This window comes from Cololabis saira, chromosome 18 (assembly GCF_033807715.1).
Source record: "Cololabis saira isolate AMF1-May2022 chromosome 18, fColSai1.1, whole genome shotgun sequence".
NCBI lineage: Eukaryota > Metazoa > Chordata > Actinopteri > Beloniformes > Belonidae > Cololabis > Cololabis saira.
In genome coordinates, this window is record NC_084604.1 from 18,878,159 (window position 1) to 18,902,770 (window position 24,612).

The window sequence follows — 24,612 nt, forward strand, 5'->3', positions numbered from 1 at the left end:
TGACTGCATGTAAACGTAGTCAATGTACTTTTACTTACAAGTCTCTCAAGCCTACAATGTGATCTTGGGGTCAGCACCTGCCCATATGAACTACATCCTTTCACGAGCACTGTGGTCTTCACAAGAGCACACCATGGCCTGGCTCCTTTTTCACACAAAGATCTTAGTCCAGACTGTTCTCTCATGTGTTTCCTCAATGGTGAACAAGTTACCAGTGGCCACAAGAGCAAAATCGTCCCTCTCTACATTCAAGAAGCTCTTGAAGTCTCTACTCCTCCGAGAAAACTTTCTGTCGTGAACTGCGCTCTGTCTCTAACTTTCCTAAAGTGCACTTGAATGTTGTCTTACCTGCACCTGCTTTATGATCTATGTTACTGTGGCTTGATTGCATTTCTCTGTTGTAAGTCGCTTTGAATAAAAGCATCTGCTAAATACAATATAATGTCTATCTGACAGGTCTCAAAAGTATTAACCAAAGAAAAATACATTTTCCACTAAAACTCAAACCTGAAGTACTGCATGATTTAAAGGGGACCTATTATGGCATCTAATACCTATTTTAAACAGGCCTTGAATGTCTTAAAAACAAGCTTTTGATTGTTTTTGCTAAATAAATTAGAAATTCAGCCTCTGAGCCATGTCTTTATCTTCCCATTCTCTAACCTCATTATCTATGCGGGATTGTGAGTGGACGGGGCTATGATAATGAGGCACTGTGCTGATTGGCTGCCTGAATGACGTGATACACCGCTACGAAAAAATGGCAGAAGCTCCGGCCGGCGGAGTTGTTGTTCCGGCCAGAGCTAGTTGTGGGCGTGGTTTCACGCATCGGAGGCCAACCTATGTAAATGGCATTTTCGTTACGTAACAAAAGGGAGCAGAATCTGAACGGCTCGTAGAAGCCACGTCATACTGGATGGATCATCCGGGCGGCTGTACAGACACTGCAGAATTTGGTTGCTTTCCTCCTTCTCTGAGTTGCAGGCTGAGGGGAGACCACTTTATACATGTTAAAGCAAGAAAAAAATATGTTTTTCATAATAGGTCCCCTTTAAACCAGATGATGCTACACTGTTAACTGCATCATTTAGGGGGGAAAAATAATTTATTTTGGTTAATTTTGGTTAGGGTTCATCAGTTTTTTATTTTATCCAATTGATATAAAAGATATTCACCAAGAACTGTAATATCCACCAGTAAGGAGAAAAAGTTTTGATGTACAGCATTCCAAATTCCTGTGGCATTTGCTATTTATTTGCTTAAGTTTGTCAGCGTTTAAAAAGCGATCCAGGGCATTAAAAACGTAAAATTATGAAATTGAATAGAATTAGAGTTCCAGTGAGGCAGAGGTACATAAGACCTCTTAGTCGTCAGACATCATGACCCATTTTAGTGTTTTCAATGGATCCAGTGCAATGTTCACAGTATTTTCTAATAATTTATGACTTGTTTGTTTTAATGGGGTCATGTGTGTTTTTGTATATTATTAAAATTGCAGCACTTTCAGTGAACCTTAACTTTTACATCGCAGTCAGTTGTGAGATTACCCATCTAATGAGAAACTTTAAAGCTCTGAAGCAGACTCTTTTTGCAGGAGACAACTGCACAGCTGAGCACGCATTCATACCGACTCGGGGTGTGGGTATTTGATAGGCACAGACAGCTCCATTTCATTATCGCTATGTCTGTTGTTTTGAATTTGAGGCAGGTGGTCATAACTGTGCGATGACCACATGCAATTTGATGAAGACTACAGGTATCACATGATTGGACCGCTTTCAGATTCTTGGGGTTACCCATTTGATTCAAAACGATATGGGTTTAAAAAAAAAAAAAAAAAAAAGGTTTTTGCTTTAAGTTCAATATTGCTCAGATTATCTTGTGGAAATCTCCTCATAGCAATAAGGGCTTTAAATAAAAGTGTGAAATTAACTCAGAAGCAGTCTTAATATTCACTTAAAATTAGGGGTGCCACATATCTTTTTGCAGAAAAGAAAAGTGTGGATGATTGTTAGTCTTCTCTCTTGTGTGATATATACACAAATTGTTACACATAACACTTTATAAAACTACGTTGTTTTACAAAGGTAATTTATTTGCAAGCTAAAATACACATGTACTTAATAACGTGTGGGACAGAGTTTCCTTTAGTACTTTTAGTTGTGTTTTTTTAAGCAAGGAGACGGTGCTTTAAACCAGGATAAGTCTGTTTTATATTTACACTGGTGACATCCAACTTTAACCACAAGAGAAAAAATGAAATGCAACTGGGTGCATGAAAAATTAAAACCTTCATTGCCAACTCCATCTGCAGTATAAGCTTTGGTCAATTCTGAGGTATGACAAATAATAAGAGCCCTTATATTTGTGCATATTAAATTAGTCACTTGCTTCTCCTTCTATTTTACAGAGCTGTAGAAAGCAAAGTTTGCCCCCAAAACCCATCCTTGGTAAAGGTGGCATCGGCTGCATTTCCTACAGAACGCCTTTGTGATCAGAGTTAATGTGACGGGGACAAAGACTTGAAAGCACATATTTTTGAGTGGCTTACTAAAACGTCAAAAACCGACTCAAGACAAACCCTTTAACTCCACTCTGCTATAGATAGAGGAGTAAAAACATGACTGAAAGGGGAGCGTTTGCTCTGTATCTCTGTGGTATGCTCACCAAAGCACATCACAAGACAATTGCTTACAATTGCTTTTCAGTTCAACCTTCACACTGAAAAGAAGCTGCACTACTGGCTGTTGCTATGAACATGAAGCATACACATAACAGGAAAAGGACATTTAAAAAAAACTAATTGATTTTTGAGATCCTAACGTACTGATTGAAAGGAAGATCAGAAAATAATAGTCATCACCAGAGCAATAAGTGAATCACACATACCGAATGTGGTTCTCAACCAAAATACATTCTTTGGGCACTAAACCAGTAGTGCTAAAATGCTCTGCTCTGCTCTAAACCACCCATCCATCGACTTATTCAACTAAATAACTCTAAAAATCATTCAACTACCTTGAAACCTTTCAAAAATAATGTTTTCTCTGTGTAATGCGTTTTGCCAAACTAATTTCATTAGACATACACAATGAAAAGCTCATACCAGAGCTTAAGTAAAAGTATTTACATAATCTTAAAAAAAATGGGAAAGCATTGAAATAACTGTATAGAGCTGAATTAGTTTAAATGTGGGAACTTTTGATATATACATGGTAAATTTTAAATACCTTTATACGGACAAGTGGTTCCCAAAGTGGGGGGGCGCAGAGTCATTGAACCTTGCGGGACGCCAAGCATAACAGAGAAGTATGATTGAATGAAAAAATGAATGCTTGAACACTGCTAGCATAATCAAAGGTGCTTGCCAAACGGCCCCGAGGGCCATCCAACTTAAATATTTGCGGTTCAAAGGAGAATTTGCAATGACAGTGGCTGGTCAGTGGAGAACTCCCTAAAGGGGGGGACCCCGCCTCTCGCTCTTGCTGTGTCTTATGTAAACCTGACAAAAGTGGGTCTACAAAATTAAGAGAAGCTATCTATCTGGCAGTAAGATATTAAGGCAAAAAACAAAAAAAACAGAAAAAACAAACAAGCAGGAAGAGCAAAAGAAAAAAATAAAAGTGTGGGAATTTTTGCCTCGGGCCCAAGAGACTCTGCGCATTATGCACTGGTTATTGACAGGGAGTTGGTTTTTAAACACATTTTGTTGTTTTGTTATTTAAAATAGGTTGTAATTTTTTTTATTGGAGCTTACATTTATTTGTTCCATTGTGAGGTGTGAAATAAACTGCAACGGAGTTTGAAAACAAAATATGTGTCCCTGGTTGGAGGTACCTGGTATGCGAGGCGGGGTAGTTACTGTGAAACCAATGACAGCTCTACACTACCAACAACCGTACAACAATAAAATGAAAGACATTGTTCATATTGGAGAAAAAAAATCCATCCATCCATCCATCCATCCATCCATCCATCCAGTGGTGTAAAGTAACGAAGTACAAGTACTTCGTTATTGTACTTAAATAAGATTTTTGAGAATTTGTACTTTTATTGATACTTTCATTTTTCTGTACTTTTACTTTTACTTCATTACATTTTCAAGGAAAAAAATCGTACTTTTAATCCGCTATATTTAAAATTGGACACGTCGTTACTCGCTACAAATTAAAGAACAGCACAGCGGGGGCTGATTTATGGTTCCGCGTTACACCGGCGCAGAGCTACGGCGTAGGGTACGCGGCGACGCACACGCTACGCCGTAGCCGGTGTGCGTCGATTTAACGCGGAACCATGAGGCGGACGGGAAGGAAGGGGGGCGCGTGAAGGAGCCGCAGCTCCCGGGAGAGTTGCGCCGCAGAGGCGGGCCGGAAGGCCGGAGGAACCGCCGTCGCGTCGAGTACCGATGAGGACTGAAGCCTGAATTATGGTTCCGCGTTAAATCGACGCAGAGCCTCGCCGTAGGGTGCGTTGGTGTAACGCGGAACCATAAATCAGCCTTGAGCGGCAGCCGACGCGTGTCCATACGCATCATTCTTTGATGCCACCCCTTCTAAGGTGGTTTTGGCATTTAAAAGTTCAAAAGTCTCATCCTTTATCAGCTGGGGTTGCTTAATGTTGTCACTGCATACTACAGGCTGGGGGTGGACCTGTCAGCGGGGCTAATGGGGAACAGCAGCAATGATGAGCAAAGGGAGAAATTAAAATGGGGTAATGGAAACAAACGCTAAAGTGGTCAGAATAATATCACCATTATTTAGAGTTGTAAGCAAATTCTTGGATTCTTAATTTCTTTGCAATCCTTTTGAAAATAATTTTGTACTTTGAATTTTGTACTTTGTACTTTGTACTTTTTACTTTTGTACTTAAGTACATTTTACACCATGTACTTTTGGTACTTTATTATATTTATTTGAGGTACTTTTATACTTTTACTTAAGTAATGTTCTTAATGGGTACTTTTTACTTTTACTTAAGTAATTTTCAAGCAGAAAATTTGTACTTTTACTTAAGTACAATATTTTTGTACTTTTTCCACCTCTGCATCCATCCCAGCCATCCATCCGTCCGTCCGTCCATTTCTGTCTGTCTGTCTATTTGTGGAAATAAACGTCATCATAAACAGTTTAGGTAATGTATGCTATAAGGGAAAACCTTGCACTTGAAAATATCCACCACTGAAATTAAGCATGAATCTTCACATTTTAAGTAAAAAGTACACGTTATAGCCTATTAACCATGAAGCAGAGCAGCTCTTTTATTAAGAACCATTATCTTTGAATCATCTTTTACTTTTACATGCTTTGTTAACCAGGTCTAATCCATCCTCACAAGAGGGAAATTCACAAAATATAATATCTCGCTCTCCGGACGCAGGAACTGTATGAAACAAAAAGGGTTCTTTGTATTATCACTGAACATGTGGAGGAAGCAAAAAGAATAAAAGACTCCAATTGGTAAGGAGGAGTCAGCCCGAATGTGTAAGTGAGATGAAAAACAGCAGCCATGCAACAGACAAAACCCAGCATACAACTGCAGCATGCCACTGAAATATCCCCAAAAGGAATTTGATTGATATGAAGTGGAGGGTTGTGCTCGTATGAATTAATGAGCCAGATTCCAGTTTCCCTCTTAAATGTTCCCTACAACAGAGACAGGACTGTATGGGGAGCAGATGGCCTCCGAGGAACACAATAAGGCAGTCAAAACCCGCATACAGTTCCAGTGACTTCATTTCCAGGATATCTGTTTCACGATGAACCCCTACATCTGTAGGGTCTTTTACATCTCCCATAAACGTTCTTAGAAGGAATGCTCAGAATTAGGACCATAGGTAAAACAACCCTTCATAGTGAGAATTTCACAAAGCACAATATATCAGTGATGGCAGAAAAAGACATGACAAGAGCCTAGGAAACATCAAAATAAAACGCCACTCTCTGATAGTTTGATCATCTGTGAATGTACGAGTTCTAACTGATCTCGGCCTGAGAAAAACAGAAAATAAATTGTGCTACGACCTCCAACAGAGCAGAGATGTGAGCACAAGAGCAGACCTTTGAAGAGGACTTAGCAGCCAGTAAGTGTCAAAATAAAAGCTTTGCTGTGTTTAGCATATGGACAACTGTCACATTAGGCGTGATAATGGGCATGGGAAACCCTGAAAAATATAGCCCAAAAAAAAAAGTCAAGAAAAGGGAACTCAGCATTCAACAAAGGCTGTGAAAGTATATTACCTCATAATAATTTACATAATAAACCTCAGGACTGCGCTGCAGTCGGCTCTTGCGACCACTCACATTTTAAATTCACTCCTGATAATTCCCATTGTGCAATGGTCTCAGTGTCAGGAAATCCCTCAAGATTGAAGATCAAGGTGCATCAGTGTGTGTCAGCTGCTCTTGTTCTGCCACCTCTCCGGGGACCAATTTGGCCTCAAAGAACTGTTAGTCTGGAAAACAGCTCCCAGGGCTCCAACTGTGATATTACTCATGGAGTTTGCCTGAGCATACGATATGCACGACTAAATAGAAGGCAACTGGACTTTTCTTGGTTCTTGACATTTTATCTCTTATTCATAGGCTTCTTCAGTTCTGACTGACTGATGGGGAGGTTTAGCTTTATAAGCTGCTGTTTCATTCATTGAGCATCTACACTAAAACTACATGCAAGACATTTGGGCTGTCTCTGCATGACTTTGTGCAAAATGCTGAAATAGGCCATTACTGGTCACGTTTGCCAAAGCAATGTTGCTAAGTGCCGTTTGTCTTGGACCCCCTTACCTTGCGTGAAGCATGGATGTCAAAGAAGGGCTTATTTCGGACACTGAAAGGCTCCTTGGTTTTGTCAATCTGTCCAGTCTTCATCTTTTCCATTCGGGGAGAAATTATTTCCTTTTCTATGCATAACAACCGGATGTTGAAATCACACTGGCCAACTGGCTGCGCCTGAAACACAAAACAAAAATCAGTTATCTTAATGTACACCGATTCTCACATGTACGCATGACTATTTATACTAACTCAAAGCAAAAGTCATTCTTTCCAAGAATGATGTAGACAGACTCATCCTAACCATAAGAGGTGCTCTGTAATGCAATATAACTAACTTCAGCACAATAAAAATGTTATAACATGAAGTAGTCAGGGTAAAACTTCATCAGGTGTAATAAAATCACACTTGCGAATAATAAAATGTTTTCACAGCAGACTGACTGCATGATTCCTAAATAAGCTGATGGAGATTTGCCAAATGAAGACAAGGAGTGTAATTGGATGAGCATCAAACACTTCAGTCATAGCTTATATTTATTTCTATTAACAGAAATGATATGGGTTATTCCAAAATAAGAATATATGCTATTATCCTTTGGAGGTTTGGATTTAGGAAACTATGAAGATTACCAAAAATATACCAATACTTTTTTATTACATCTCAATTTTGAATACAACAAATGGAGCGAAGAACATTTGAAATCCATTTCTGTTATTAAAGCTGGAAAAGGGCTAAAAAGTGCAAACTCTACACCCCATGCTGGGGTTATCAAACACAGTTTATAAATACAGTGTATTTTATGCTTCTGTTTTTCAAAAGTAAAAAAAAACAACAACCCAAAAACATAAAAGCTTTGCAGGGAATGTGTCTGCGGTAGGTCTGGGATAGATGGTCCAGGGCCTGCAGCCATCCTCAGTTGTTGTTTTTGGTTCCTCTTGCAATTGTTTGATATTCAGCAAGAGCAATACAGCTCAATCTGATACATAGTCTATAGAACATCCTACTTCTTCATCCTCAAAACTCCCATGCTGCTTAACTAATGTGCTGTGGGTTATCGTCCATATGGGTTGAGACGCAGTGTTGATGCATATATGCTTGAATCTGTGCTGACAGCATCTCCCTGTATGTTTCATCCAGCTGCATCTATTTTCTGCTGCTTCATTAATAAACAATGGTAACCTAGCGTTGTTGAAAGCCACATATATGGATGTAGAAAGGGGATTTTTTTTATACCACGCAAAGGACAGAGCCATCATTTTCTTCATCTTTCCTCAGAATCTATTTCTTTTATTCGGAGAGACCACTCATAACATTCATATTTTCTCTTTAATGGAATGGATTTTTGTTTTTCCAGTTTGCGGATGGTCCATTTAATTTGCAATGAGAGCTTCTTTCAACCACATGCTACAAGCTCACAACTCTGTGTAGATGTTATTGCTGTGCTTCAAATTAAATTTAGAACTTTCAGCTGCTTAATCGTTAAATAAATAAATAGATAACAGCCCACACCTGTTTACACAGATTTTGACTCAATACTCCAACCACATTTGACCCATCACAAAAACAAAGTCCTGCATATTAAAGGCTTGTTTTTCTAAAGTTTGCACTGCCCACATTAAACGTGTAAAAGTAATGAATGTTTCAGTATTTACCAAAATAATTCACTGTCCAGATTTTCAAGGCATAAACACAGTTAACTGCATCCTTGTACCGTTCTCACATTGCAGCATTGCAGTAAGAAGTAGATGCACAAATCCTTCATGGGACATCAGTTCAGATAAAGGCGATATTAACATTAGAAGTTAATAATGCACGACTGCTTCCTCCCGAAACTGGCCTGAAAGTCAGTTGCCCTACACATGATAAGCACGCACACCTGAGCTGTCATTGCCTTTTGACCAAACAGGACCAGTGAGGCAGAGCAAAGGTGCTATCAAACCCATCTGGTGGACCACGCTTAAGAGGAAACTTAGAACAGCCTCAAAATAGAAAAGAAAACCGATAGCATGCACATGATGGTGCTAAATGATGCAGAGGAGTCATGAAGAAACGCGTCTGTCGAATGACAGTTAACATCATCTCTGTTGCTAAGATGGCAAAAGGCTTAAAAACAATGACTCACAGATTTCGCTTTTTATGTGCACAAATAAAACAAGTTGTGAAAGTCAGCCAGTTGCACCCGATTAATGTGTGACAACAATTTGACATTTAGTATTTCTCACAAGTTAGAAGAAGTAAGTATCTCAAGGTCCAAATAAGGTTCCATGTCTTTGTTGCCAAAACAGAGGCTCATTTCAAGACTCCTACACATCTCCAAATATTTTTAAGTCTAACTATTGTCCTCATTAGATCAAATTAAACAAGCTATTTTTCGACGAACACTGTCAAAATGAAAGAGAAGACCTTCTTTTTTATTTTACCAAGAACTGGCTTTCAACTGTGCGAGTAGTACAACATTAATCTCTTTTTAAATCACAGGTTTTGATGCAAATACACCAATAAAAGAGTTATTAATAGATTAAACAACTAGTATATTGGTAATTGGTAATAATTGGTAATGATTGTGTTTTCTGATTGTTATTTTATTCTGTGTGTAAAACACCATGTGTTGCATTCATACTGTATGATTTGGTGCTATATAAATAAATAAAGTTTAAGTGTTGAATGTTTACTGTAAAGGTTTCTACAAAGAAAGTGCTGTGTCAATGGCCTCTATTAAAATTTAAATTTTTCTTTCTACAATGATGACTTTAAGAATAGTTTTCACAATACTATCTAACTTTTTCAAGAATTGAAAGGACAGATTCTAGCTAGAAAAAATGTCAAAACACAAGTGAACGGTGAAATTTCTATGGGCTCTAAAAATGAAGCCATTGTCAATCAATATTCGGTGATAAATGTGTTGGCAGGCTCTGAATGGAGAGGTATGAGTTGGGAGCATTTAAAATAGTCTTTGTTTGATAAAGGCCATTTCTCTTCTCAGAATCTTTATATTGACTGGAGGAGGGAAAGGGAAAGAGATTTCTGTTTCAATTTCATCAGGGGGCGAATGACCAATAATCAGTGATGATTAGACTTAACTGCGAGCGTGGATTGTCTTGTGTCATGCAGGAACCCAGCAAATTGGAGTGGAAAATCAGAGTATTGCTGTAATTATAAAGGCTTAAGAGTACAGTCATGTTAATGACAGCTTACTACCGTCTTCTGTTTGTACTTCTAGAGAGTGGAAACAGAATATGACCACTTTTGTGTCTGTGAAGTTGTATTTTCGTCATCCAAAAAGACCGTAAATGATGTGATCTCCATCATAATTTCACGACAATCCGCTTATACAGGTGTGTTACGGCAATGCTCGACAGTAAGTGGTCCTGATGCTTCCATCATACCAGTAAACAACTAGTGCTGTCAAGCGATTAAAAAAATGTAGATTAATTAATTAAAATCTGTAATTAATTAATCTCTTTTTCAATCTCACAAAAACATTGCTGAGAAAAGCCCTGAACTTGAGGCGTTTTCCTCATTATTGCACCCATTACAATAATGTCATGGGTAATCATGACATTATTGTGGTAGATCAAAAGATTGATATGTAACAACAAAAAAGTGGCTTTATAAAGTCATTCATCTTTTTAACAGACTTGAACAGATGCAGTCCTAGCCATTTACATCCACTTGGCAAGATCATTCGCCAGCCTCTCGGTCGCAGACGTGCGCATGCGCGGCTGCTCTCCTCGAGTTTAGTTTGGTGAAGAGCGTTGCTGTGGCAACATCGTTGCTGCTAACGTTAGCTGCGGCTGCGCTTGCAACCGGGTGCTTTGCGTTTATGTGGCTAAACTTGAGCGGCTTCAGTGGTGAGCAAAGTCATTTCCACAAAGAACAAATATCACTCTACCTTTATCAATGGTGCCGTCGGGGTGTAAATTCCCCATCCACCGGACCAGGGCCGTTTTTTTGATATGGGCAATATGGGCGACTGCCCAGGGCGCAATCCACGCACGAGCGTGGATTAAAAAAATGTTTTTTTGATTTGATTGCACCGCGCCCACAGCCGGGGGTATATATATATATATATATATATATATATATATATCATGGCTTACAGCTTAAGAAAACTCAAATATCCCAATATCTCAAAAAAATTTAATATTCTGGGAATCTTAATCTTAAAGAGCAGATTGCAGGTTGGAGACCCCTGTGAATCAATGTGTAGGAAAATAATGTAGGAACTGAATTTTCATTGAAATACGCATAAATATATACTACAGTGACCTCCAGAGTTGTTTTTGTGAGAGTATTTTACTTCCGCATCTGAAAAAGCTGAACCGGAAGTGACGTAGCGGGAGCGAGTGCGGTGAATTTCAACAATAGGAAAAATAATGGATCTTAATGTTAGTTGTGACACTGAAGAGGTTGTGAATGTGTATTCACACCAATATGACGGGTCACAGCCTTATAATTACAAACCCGTTAGGGCCCCCACGTTCTTTTGATTGACAGCTGAAACTCGCTTTTTAAAAGGCTGATTTATGGGTCCGCGTTACACCAACGCAGACCCTACGGCGTAGGGTACGTGGCGACGCACCGAACGCTGCGTGCGTCGCCACGTCGATTTTACGCGGAACCATAAATCCGCCTTTATTCACCGCAGCAACCGTCCGTGCGCTCCTGAAAGAAACTCAGAAAATAACTCCTAAAAGATGGATGAGTACTTGTAATCTGTCTACGTTTGTACTTTCTAAACAGATAACAAGCTTATTATCTTATCTTTTTTCTGATTAAATGCATCCGAAATAGCCGGGTATTTTTAAAACCGTATATTTCCCCCCCTTCGTTTATAAAATAATTTGTATCCACATTACATCGTTGTTAAAAAAAAAAAAAAAACCTTCCACACATAACCGAAGATCTGCGTTTTTTGACGACATTCATAAGCATTCCAAACCTGCAGATCATCTGTTCCTCCGGCCTTCGGGCCGGCCTCCGCGGCGCAGCTCTCCCGGGAGCCGCGTCTCCTTCTCGGTAACGGGCCCGAGTCCCCCCGTGTCCCACCACGGAGCTGCCGCGTTAAATCGACGCAGCCAGCAGAGTACGCCGTAGGGTACGGCGTAGGGCTGCGCGTCGCCGCGTACCCTACGGCGTAGTCTCTGCGTCGGTGTAACGCAGTAAACGGTGCTCAAGAGCAGAGACTATTTATTTAATAAATAGCTTGGAGAACAGATGGTGGATCATCTGTAGTTCTGTAGTAAACAAAGGTTGCACGTTAGACGTCAGAATCAGAGCAGATTTGTTGTTGTTTTGGAGCATAATGTGACGTTCGAAAACGCAAAACTCCGGTTGTCTCTGTCCGGAGTTTTTTTAAACATTCGTTTATTTGCGTTTTCATGTGGATGACAGGTCCAAACGTAGGAAAATATCTTCGGTTTAGCAGATACCGGCTACGTGTGTACGGGGTCTGCGCAGTCAGATGGGGCAGAGCTGTGGAGACTGCTCCCCAGTGCTGCGTCATATGACGCAGTGTTCGAAAAAAAAAGCGTTTTTAGGAGCTTTGCTAAAATCAGCCACCTTTTCCTCTGAATAAGTGCCCTTATGTCTTGTAAAACATATTAAATCCTACATTAACTTCTCACATAGTCATTTTCACATAAGGTCAGGCATAATTTTTGAAAAAACCCTAACCTGCAATATGCTCTTTAAACTGTAAACCATAATCAGCAATATTAAAATAGTAAAAGGCTTGCAATATTTCAGTTGATTTGTAATGAATCCAGAATGTATGACATCAGTTTTTGTAATTGCATTACAGAAAATAAAGAACTTTATCACAATATTCTAATTTTCTGAGACAGTCGTGTAAGTCGCTTTGGATAAAAGTAGTAGTAGCAATTATTAAATCTACTTTAAATTGGCTGAACAAAGCAAGAGGCACATTAAAATGTAGTCTTGGGTTCTCTGGTTGTTGCATTTATCAGGACGCCCTGTGTTTGCTGAAAATGAAATGGCCAAATGTTTGTCAAGTTGTTATGGCTGATCTGATGGCAATCAAGCAGCGAACCATGACTATGTCCTTGAGGCGTTTTATCTATGTCCATCTGTCTTGCTAAATGTGGATTTAAAAAGTTTGAGATAAAAACTTCAACCAAGATCATGAACAAATTGCAATTTGATTAACTGTCACTGAGCCGTATGTTCTTTTTTTTTTTTTTTTTTTGAGTTTGTTTTGGAGGGAGGTCTGACAGAAGTGACCACGCCACGCTCTCCTGGAGCAACAGCTGGTATAATGTCCCACACGTTCTGGACCATCTGTCAGCTGTGCCATCAGCACAGTACAAGATGTACCGCGAGTGTTGATGATTCAAGGCATGTGCTGTCCACGACTGTTCAGGGGGAAAACACAACACAGGCAAATCTTGTTAAACAAACGTGACTGATGGAAAAAAAACTGAATTATATCTGTGAAATCACCATAACATTTTTCTCTTTCTTAATTTCTTTTGCTCTGGTCTAGAGGGTAAAATCTCTGTGGGCACCATACGTTTACACATTTATTGTGCGTTTCTTCATTTGTTGAAGAGATAGTTTGACCATTTCTGACACATGACAGGAACAGATTAACCTTGATAGATAAACACACATTTTGTTAGAGAGAATTTTAATAAGCACCGATAGTGATTCCACAGACCCCGTAATGGAAAAACTGGCTATTAAAAACTCCATGTACACTATACACATACTATGAAGCTTAAACTGTCTTTAAGTAAGATTTTTTACGATGTTTTCTATAGTTGCAAGATTTATATATATATTAGAAGTTCATTTATGAAATGTTATACTTCCAAACAGACTCTACTGGTTGGAATTCCCAGATATTTTAGAGCCAAGCACTTAAAAGTCTACCAAACATATTCTTAGTTCAAAATTACATTCACTCACTAATAAAAGGCCTGGTAAGTGTACATACATCTTAAAGCAGCATAAAAGACATTCTTTCATGATAAAATATGAGTTTCAATTTCCTTTGAGGGAATATTTGATTACTTTTAGTAATCATCGTGTAGCTGTCGCCGTCTGTAGTAGTATCAAAGTAACTTTGGACTTCCATCCCAGTTGTCTCTCGCAACAACTGCGTATCGCTTTACGGTATTATATCACACATCAACACGGATGAATCTAGCTTACTGAGCTACAGTGGACATCAGTCCCAGTTGTCTGTTGAGACAGCTGTGTATCACTTTGTGGCATCATGTCACTCATCGACATCGACTAAGTTACCTCACTGAGCAACAGTGGACATCGTGGCGACTCACAGACTCCAGATAGTAATGATGCAACTTCACCTCCACACCTATAGGAGGACCTGCTGAGCTGAACATGTCAAAAGCTCCTTGGTGTTGCTTTAAACCAAACTGAAACCAATTAATCAACAGATGCATGAATTTTATCATTTATAGAGCGAGGTAACTAAACAAAGAGGTTTGAAAAGGGAAATTACATAACCCCCATATGAGCAAACTGCACTGAGAGCATATGGAAACTAAATAGGATGTGTATTGAATATAGAACTAAAAGACAGCCCCACTAGAAAAAATAAAGGCTGCTACACTGTGAGGTTGGAGAAGCAAAAGGGTGAACAGTACAGGGAATTCTGTCATGGATAATTAGGGACACATTATATTCAGCGTTATACACTGGTGGCAAAAATCAGGCTTAATATGCTGCCTCCCTCAGGACACAAAAAAAGAAAGAAAGCAACAGCTTCTTTTTTTTTTTACAGTTTTGGATAAGACGGATTTACAGACGGATTTTGAATCCTGCTCTTATGCTTTAAAAGCAAAAAAGGCTTAATAAGCTTCGGGGCTCTATTGCCGCAGCATGTTAAAAAAAACAACAAAACATCTATTAATGTGTGTGTGGGGGTGTTGAATGAGGTGACAGTTCTTGATAGGATGCTGGATGAGAAATACCCTCAGTTTGGTATGAAGTGGTGAGTTCTATGAGGAAGATTTTCGCTCAAAATTTGTAGAATTTCACCAATTTCCACCTGTGCTCCACATTAGGAGCCGACACATCTCCACTTGGCACTGCACGGCAGCCGATTTATATCTAAAAATGTAGAGCGGCTGGCCATGGGCAGGAATTCATCATGATAGTCTATTTGGTTATACAATAAGCTATTCTGAAGCGTTCTGCTGCTGCGTCTCTATGAGTCACTGTGAGAGTGGGTAGAGATGATCCCCTTTCAGAAAAAGCACACGTCTGTCAAACCACTATGTTTGATGACATTGCATGATAATTCAGGAATCTCTCTAACAACTTTGGATTCATGACTCCCGTTTGTTCCACCCACTTCATTTATTTCAGTATCCTCTTTGTTCATGTGCTGTGTGAAGGCAGGAGCAAAAAAATTAACTGTATATTGTATTGAATTCCTACTGTATACGCACTTGTTCATGATTATATCAATTCTGAAAAACTCAGATATTTTCCTAAGTTCCCTATGTTCAATCACTTTTTAAAAACTGACATGGAGGTGAGGACGGACAGGTTTTATAATTGAAGGCAAAATGTCAAACAAAGTCTCACCAGAATGACTTTGATGATATTTATGAGCGATTTACAGTATCTGAGGTCATCTGTAAAGTCACTGTTGGCCACTAATGGTTGATATTCCCCAGAAGCCAGCGATAGATTTTTCATTTTAACTGGCTGTACAAAATCCTCTACCAGAGGAGGAAATACCCTGGACATTCCTGGCAACCACATAACACTCCCACATATTCCCTGCTTCTCCTACAAACATAAGGTCACATCATTTAATGTCTAACTTTTTCTATTAAAAAAAAGGTTGTTCTCTTCAATTTTTGAGATGCTTTCGCCTCAGCTTGAGATCTTGAGCACTCTGAAAAATGTTCTTCTGAATTTGTTGTTCATCTATCTATCCTGACAAGCCTCTGATATTGTCTTGAAAGTTTCCCACACATATCCTTTGGAAATTGTTAATAAAGCCATATTGGTATATTATTTTTATTATTTATGCTTGTCATTTTGTTATATCATGTTTTATTCTTTTTGCTTGTCTATACACCTTTCAGTGAGGAATAGCTTCTGTCTGGGAGCTACCAAACAAATGTCTTTGCATCTTGATCAGGCATCAGAATGGCTTGTCCTAAAAAAAGAGGAAAATTCTCGACGCAGACGAGTGAGGGCGCAAAGCGCCCGAACCCTCTAGGGGGGTCCGGGGGCATGCCCCCCCGTAAAATTTTGAAAAATAGACTCAAAATGGTGCATTCTGGTGGTCTCAAAGCTCCATAATCACATCTTTTATCAATGCAAGAATACACACAAAAAATCAGAATTTTTGCAAAGAATTATGCATTTTGATAACATAATAACACGCATTCATCATCATGGGTAATTCTTCATGCATGAATAAATCTTGAAATCAAGATAATTATATCTTAAACTTCTAGCCAGAATCCCCCTTTCACACCTAAATTAAATGACAAAACGACAAAAGACAAGCAGCTCCTTGTCTTTCAGAACTGTGGTGTGGAACTCCGAACAGATCTGCTCAAAGTTCAGTGATGAGGAGCTCCCTTCATGAGCTCCACTGAACTATTTGTTATAATTTTGATTATTTAATTCTTTATTGATTTCATAAAATATTCAAATTTTTTGAGATTTTTTATTTTGAGTTTTCATAAGCTGTGAGCCATAATCATTAAAATTATAACAAATAAAGGCTTGAAATATCTCACTTTGCATGTAGTGGTAAATAATATATTTGTTTCACCTTTAGTTGAATTTACTGAAACTAATTAAGTTTAGCAATATATTCTAATTTTTCGACCTTCACCTGTATATTATGACCAATAAATAAGAGCATAATATATATATATGTATATGTATGTATATATATATATATATATATATATATCCCATATATATGTCCCATATCATACCATATCCAGCTCAGGGGATGATTCAGGTATGAGGAACTGAGCAACAGATGCCTGGCTCCTCTGGGACGTTATATTACGTTTATGGAGGTTCCTGCAGCATGCTGCCTGACACACCTCAGAGAGACCTCTGTTTCCTCTTTTAGGACGAGGTGGGGTGTTTGGAGCCTCGGGAGACATCTTGACTTTACTTTGTTTTTGTTTAAAGTCGCGCGTGTCGGTGCAGTTAGCAGCAGTGAGAGGTAAAGGCTGATTTATGGTTCCGCGTCAGACCAACGCAGAACCTACGCCGTACATTGCGGGTCGCCGCGTACCCTACGGCGGAGGTTCTGCGTCGATTTAACGCGGAACCATAACTGAGGCTTAACGAGGCAACGGAGCGCAAAGGGGTTCCGTATTGGTTCAATACGAAACGCAACTTTTAATTCCCAATTACGTAACAATTCCGTATTTCAAGGGGCGGGTGGCAAGCCCATACTCATCTCTGCACAGCCTACCTGCAACACATCAGTGCTGCTGCTTTTTTGTCCCGCTGCAAAACTGTATTTTAAACTGAGCTGCCGGCTCCTCTTCATTTCTGCTGCTGCCGCGTCCTGGCTGTCTGTCTGTGAAGGCTGATTTATGGTCCTGCGTTAAATCGACGCAGAACCTACGCCGTAACCCTACTTTTTTATTTATTTTTCCCCCCGTTCCGCGGAGACCACGGAAACGTTTTGCTGAGACCAAAATCCGCGGAATTCCGCGGATCCGCGGAAGAATCTGATGCCTGCTTGATACAATGAGAATAAAGTCTCATCTTATGTCTGGTCACTAAAATGATATCCGTACTGATGGAGTGCTGTGCTGATGGTGTCCTTCTCTAAGGCTAAGCTCATGCTAGTCCACTTTGTTCATTCCAAAGTGTCATTTTTAACAGAAGTTATTTAAATCCACACTAGGGTTTCAGCTCCCTGTCAGATCTCGATCCAGATTCCACCACAGCAAACTCATATCACAGGGCCGTCCATACATGCTCACCAGACAAGTGCAAAAGTGGGAAAAGAAAATAAAAGAAAGAAAACTTACTATATTACATCTGTGACTTCTCTGCCCAAAAGGATAAATTGTCTGGTGTGAGAAAAAGTCTTTAAGCCACCACTAGCATTTGTTTATCTGCCAACTTAAATCCCTTTCAATTTATTCTGAAGAAAAGTCACTATCACTGAGCTATGACAAAGTGCACATTTACTGAAGCACAGCAAATGTATACATTTTATATTCAAGGTATACGGTGAGATATAACCGAAGAAAGTTATCACAGTATTCCTGCAGGATCCTTAAAAGCAATGATGCAGCAAAGGCAATAACTTAAGGTTAGAAAGTCCTGAACTTTTTCAGACTGTACCTGGAGACAAACCGTTCAGGCAGAAATAAAAGGAACTGATGTCAGTGAAGTTGTTCTTACCTCAAAAGATAAAGCCTCTGGGGGAATGTTATAAGCACTCCTTTCAGCTCAGTTGTTAATCAAGCTGAGCCAGTTACATGTCCATTTCAAAAATGGCTACACACTGGTGGGGATGTTGAAAAAAAAAAAAAATTAAATAATTATAGGGGACATAAATGTAATTTTTGTTCTCTTGCCAATTCCCCAGTGACTGACAATCAGCAGAGCCCTGCAAGACAAAATCCTCGTTAATGCCCTGCAGCCAGAGCATGAGCAGAAGATTCAGTCTCCGTCTGACGGTGGCTGTCACAGCCAATCCATTGCATGGCTGAAGAGGTGAAGTATCCAGCAGCACGCACAACATAAAAGCTATGAGAGTAAAAGCTGACACCTTAGTTTCACATCAAACTCAACAAAACTGACCTTTTACACACAGTTAAAAAGTACCCACTGTTCCAGAAGGGCATAGTTACTTTCATGAGACTCCAATTGAGGCAGGCACGCACGCACGCGTCAGGGTGTCACTTTAGGCCATGGTTCTAAGTACGAGCATGAGTACAAAGGCGCAGCCACTGCAGATAATGGAGAAGGTTAATAATGGCCAGCAGGAATCAATATAACGGCGCTTTACTGATGGCTCGGTGAGAGTCGTGAAGAAATGCTAGACATTCCCTTCACCACTTATGTGGTCCCTCTGATCGATGGAGAAAGGGGGGTGACCAACATAATGACCACCTCACTTCCCCTTCATCCAAAGTTACCTATCAAGTAGGTCTGTGTTGAAAAAAATCTAAATCGATTCTCATATTAATTCCTGAAAAAAAAATATTTTCGCCCGGTGAAATCCCAGTAGTCACGTCATTGACATGTGGTGTCAAACTATCAAACAATGAAAATGGAGTGAAGTTTAATACTAGTATTAAAATGTTGCATAACTACACAGTCATGTAATTCAGGGATCAGCTCAAATCAACTTTTTTTTTTAATAACACTAACCTAAATCGATATCGATTCTGAATAAAATTGAATGGTGATAATCGATTCTTGACATTTGAACAGTGGCGGCTGGTGATAAAAATTTTTGGGGGGGAATGGCGAGTGGGGATTACAACACAACTGTAAACTCTACTTGAACATACATTTTTTTGTTATTCTTTATTACATATCACTACATATACTACATATATACATATACATGTAGCATATTTTACATAAACATATTTTAAAATTTTCAAGTAACAAAACAACACATTTGAACTATTTTTCAGATTTTTTATATTTCTTTTTAATTATATTTTATATATCTATTATATAGCGATATTGACAGATATTGTCTGAAAAATGGTTCAAATATGTTATTTTGTTATTTGAAAAATTTGTTTTGTTGATGAGAAAATATGTTTCTCTATTTTTCTTATTTTTGTGAGGGGGGATATATATATTGTTTTTCGGCACTACCTTGTTCTCTATTGCTGATATAACATGAATTACTCCTATGTGGGAATAAAGTTCTTATTTTTGCCATCTCAGAAAATTAAATATATTATATTTGGTGCCTAACTGTTTCCCAAGTATATTAGTGCGTGTGTGAATGAATAAAGAGACGTAAAACGTACATTTCTTTGTAGAAAGGCGCTTCATGAAAATAAGTCAATTTACTTGTATTAGTTTACAGCGCAGTCTTGCCACATCCAATAAGGTGGCGACGTTGACGTATCGCAGCAGCAGCAGCTCCATGGGGCGGATAAGGATACATGTCTATGGCTGTGACTCCGTTTGTATGCGAGTGACAGATGCAGTTCCGCGTCTACACTGTCAGGGGTGTGGCTTTGATTGACAGCTCATGAATCAACCAGATTGGATGAAGAATGACAGAAAACACGCTGATTGGCCACGGGCGCAGAGAGCTGCCCCCGGAGGAGAGTCTTTGAGTAGCCAATTAGAGACCAGCATGAAGTCACATGGAAGAAAAGTTTAAGAACATGCAATACACACTCATTTGGCCGGCGCCCCTCGCCATTGAAACCTATGTATTTCAGTCTGCACAAAAAACAACTCTGAATAAACTCAGTATGGGAAGGCTTGAAAAATTAAGTCAGACACATTTTATGAGTGTACAGATGTGATAATTACTTTTTATTATGTAATTTTTGTGTACTGTGTCTATATATTTTTTTTTTTCCCCCCAGTAATTTTAATGGGGGCGGCGCCCTAGCGCCCGCTATTGACAAGCCGCCACTGCATTTGAATTGATCCCCAGCCTTACTATAAAGTTATTTTTAAAGGCCACAGCAGAGGCTTACCAAAGGCAAACTGCCAGCTCAGTATGCTGTCTCCGAATCTGCCTGCTCACCAGTAGCAACATGCAAATTGCTTGAGAAGATGAATAAATTCACAATTTGGAAGCGTGTTAAGAGATTAACAGCCTTGTACTGTCCTCAGGATGTTCAAGCAAAATGGCCAGGTTGAAACAATCCAAAAGGGAGAAACATCATATTACACATACATTTTAAAAAAAAATGTAAACATGGATGCACTCAGCATAGATGCAAGTAATAGATTGGAATTATGCTAATTAAAATCCAATAAGAATCACTGAAAATATTTAAATAGCTGAGGTTAACCAGTTTCACTGATAAAAGCTTAAATACTTAATTTAGGGATCTTTTGCAAGCAGAACTGTAACGCAAAGTGCTTGACAAAATAAAAAGGAAAAAAAAACTGCTGAGTCTGATAATATCTGAGATGTAAAATAGATAACACAGATTCACTGATCGTAATTGCACGTTTTTCCAAACCCCATATCATTACAGGAAAAAACACAAATAAGGTTCCAAGGTGAATTTAAATGTAAACAGTGTTCAATTTCAGTACCACATTGTTATTCTATCTTAAGTCTAACGTTTTCTTATTATGCCTTTGCCTTTTTCATTATGTAAAGCACCTTGAATTGCCTTGTTGCTGAAATGTGCTGTACAAATAAACGTGCCTTGTCTTGTGTCAATGTGTTGCCATTTGACATTAGAAAATAAATATGACAATCCCACACTATATTAACTATTGGTTTTAGCATTACCTCAGAATAATCTAGAAATCAGACAGAAACTTGGTGACCGTGTGACTCTGTAACAGCCTGAGTTGATTTAGACTATTGAAAAACAATTCTGTCTGTTCCCTTGTTAACATTTACTGTTACAATGCAGGAGAAAAGTGATGGCGCTAAATCCTTGAGGTTTTTCAAAAGAAAATTGTGAAGCTTCTGACACTCACAATATGGAGTCACAGATAATCACAGCTGATCGCTCAGGGTTTGGTCATCTGCCTTTTGTCAGAGCAGTTTAAATCGCTTTCTGTCTCCCAGACAGGAGAAACATAGAAGACGTGTTTTAACCTGGGACTATTGTACTGTAAGAATGGGGCCGCTCTCTACAGAGGGGATATTTGTTGTCTCTGGGACATGGGAAGTTCCAGAGCAACCCAGGGAAATGTCATATTTCAGAAGCCTATGGTGATTGGAAAAAGAGGGGGATTTTGTCATTGAAAGAGTTGATTTGTTCCAAACCCAAATCTCCAGGCTGGTCGGTCCCCAGAGAAGCATACTCAGGTTATGAAAGTGACAATACATAGACAGATAATGCCTGGATTGTGCCATGACGACAAGATTACGATAAACCAGATTACAAGAGTCATGCAAAAACATACACCTTTGTGGTTTTTGCACTCATCACTACCTAAAGTCGAAAGGTTAAATATTCAGCATTGGGGTCATCCAAAATGATCTTTAAGGTCAAAGTTTATAAAAAAAAGCCTGATGCATGACAGGGTGTGGGCTTTAGGCAAAGCCATGCAGAATGGGAAAACCGTCTCATCTCTATGCAAATATTGCAGAGCTTGAATGAGCTCTTCTTTGCAGACGACTACATTATAGTATCCAAAGAAGCCAACAGGGAATTAAGATTTTTCAGCTTTAAAAAACAAACTAAAACCTGAAATCCCATGTCCAGACTATGCAACTTCTTGACACACATGTCAACCTTTTGTTCTTGTTATGTATGCTACAAGCTGCTGATTACAGCCACAGAAAATACAAATCCTTTTGTTCAACCTTAGGGGAAAGAAAATGCAAAAAGAGCATTGCAGGGTTAATGGCATTCTTCCCAAGTGCTCTCCACCTTAGACCTTGACCCTGTACATTCTAAAAAGCTCAGGCTACTCACTCTGAATTTGATGATGTCATATATCAAATAGCGGGGGACGGGCTGACCATTCACCTTGTCGATGATCATCTCCTGCAGGGATAAAGACAAAGGTCAGGGTATGAAAAGATCTTTAAAACAATTATACGGTTGAGTAGAAAGACAAAGAAAGTATACAGAAACATCCCTGTATGACTAAAGTGGTGTCTGTGTGTGTGTGTGTGTGTGTGTGTGTGTGTGTGTGTGTGTGTGTGTGTGTGTGTGTGTGTGTGTGTGTGTGTGTATTGGGTAGGGTCTGGTGAAGGAGGACATAACGCAGAAATAGTCCTTCACATCTATTATGCAAAGCTCTCCAGTGGAGGTGACGTGCAGCTGCGGTACAGGACATTCAGGCAGATGATTAGTTTTAAGTAAAGTGTTACACAACCTGGTGACCAAGCGACAGCTAAGATGAAAACGGGACCGTCTCCACTCTCGAACTAGTCAAAGTGAACAAAACAAATGGCTACTATTGTTTAGGAAGGGCATGTGAATAATTCAATTGTCGGTAGGTGTAAACTATAATAGTATCAAAACTTATCAGAACCACGACAAATTGCTAAGCCAATAATCAATTAATAATCAACAAAAAATAATTGTGGCCTACATTAGAGCTGCAACAATCGATTACGTTGATTACTGTACGTAAATATATCAACTTGCATAGAATGTGTCGATGAGTCGCATGCCGCATATACACAACACCCTGACAATGGCGAGTACAAGAAGCATATGAAACTTCTACCTCTAAAAACTGGATTCGGGCATCTAAGGTTTGGGACTTTTTCAGGGAGAAACCCAACAAAATGGTGCTCTCCACGCTCTGTAAAATCGAAATGGCGTATCACAGCAGCACAAGAAACGCCACGCGTGAGGATCTTAAAAGAAAACTTCCTGTGGTTCTCCAACCTCAAAGTGATGACACTAAAACAAAGTATTTACCTAATTATTAAGGTAAATAAACAGTAAAAGCATTATCTGCATTAAATGTAATTTGTTATTTTATAGTTTTCACATGTAAGTCGTGGTTTGATGATTTTCTGGTGTAAAAAATAAAATTATGATGCTAATGGCTTACCTGCTTCAAAGTGTTTGTCTATTTTTTTACTTTTTTGAGCAATAAAAAACTAAACAATATTGATTTCTATTAGGGATGCCCCGATACCGATACTGGTATCAATACAGATACTGGTATCGGTATCGGGGGCCGATACTGCCCTCATATACTCGTACTCGCAAAAATTCTCCGCTTTACCACGCACCGATACTTGTAGTTACTGGTTAGCGCCGCTAGGGTGGGATGTTGAGCCGCCCCGCGGCTCCCCGGGCCTGCCAGCCTGGCTGAGCAGCAGCAGCTCTGTGGCTGTAGCTAGCTGTTCCATGTTTCAGTAAATTCTATCGTCCTTAATTATACAAACTGGACAAACCTTACTCACAGGGAACTTTATTAAACACTCCACGTAACTCACAGTACAACATAAACAATCCCATTGTTACATTCCGGTTAGCCGTTAGCCGCGTTAGCCGCGCCGACAGCCTGCAGTCTGTGTTGCTTCTGTCGTCGTCCCTTATTATGAAATATGTCCACCCTGCTGACGTCCTGCTTACATTAATTGTCACTATCTTGCCTGAAACGGCACTCTATATAACCGGACTGTAAGAATGGGATTGTTAATGTTCTTCTTCTTCTCTGTTTTATTGGCGGATAGCAACCAACTTTAAGGTGCATACCACCACCTACTGTACAAGAGTGTGTAACATCATTTCATTTAGCCTGTTTTTTAAATTCTATTTGATTGTTTGTGTTGTTTCCGGAGGTGGGTAGAGGAGCCAAAAAATGTACTCAAGTAAAAGTACTGTTACTTCAGAATAATATGACTCAATTAGAAGTAAAAAGTAGTCATCCAAATAATTACTTGAGTAAAAGTAAAAAAGTACTTGGTGAAAAAACTACTCAAGTACTGAGTAACTGTTGAGTAACGTCTGAAGTACAAAATAATCATCTTCAGGCAAATTAAATCAATAAAATAAATAAAAAATAGCTAAATTAAATTAATCTTAAAGTAAATTCAAGTACTTTAATAAATAATAAAATAACAGAATAAAAAAAATAAATTAAGCACAAGTAGCACAAAATTTCAAGCCTTTGTACTTTTTTAACCAGGCAGAACTAGAACAAGCCCATGAACTCATAGAAACTGTGTGTGTTTGAGTCTGTGTATAT

At 39.0% G+C, this 24,612-nt stretch overlaps 1 protein-coding gene across 1 annotated transcript in view; it reads right to left on the reverse strand.

Moving 5' to 3' along the window:
- rngtt (RNA guanylyltransferase and 5'-phosphatase) overlaps positions 1–24,612 on the reverse strand; it is a 135,663-nt gene that overhangs the window by 62,276 nt on the left and 48,775 nt on the right. Inside the window, exons 10-11 of the mRNA XM_061746417.1 lie at positions 22,371–22,442; positions 6,783–6,947 (exon numbers count right to left, since the gene is read on the reverse strand). Of these exons, the coding sequence (XP_061602401.1) occupies positions 6,783–6,947; positions 22,371–22,442 (237 nt within the window). The remainder of the gene's footprint in view (positions 1–6,782; positions 6,948–22,370; positions 22,443–24,612) is intronic.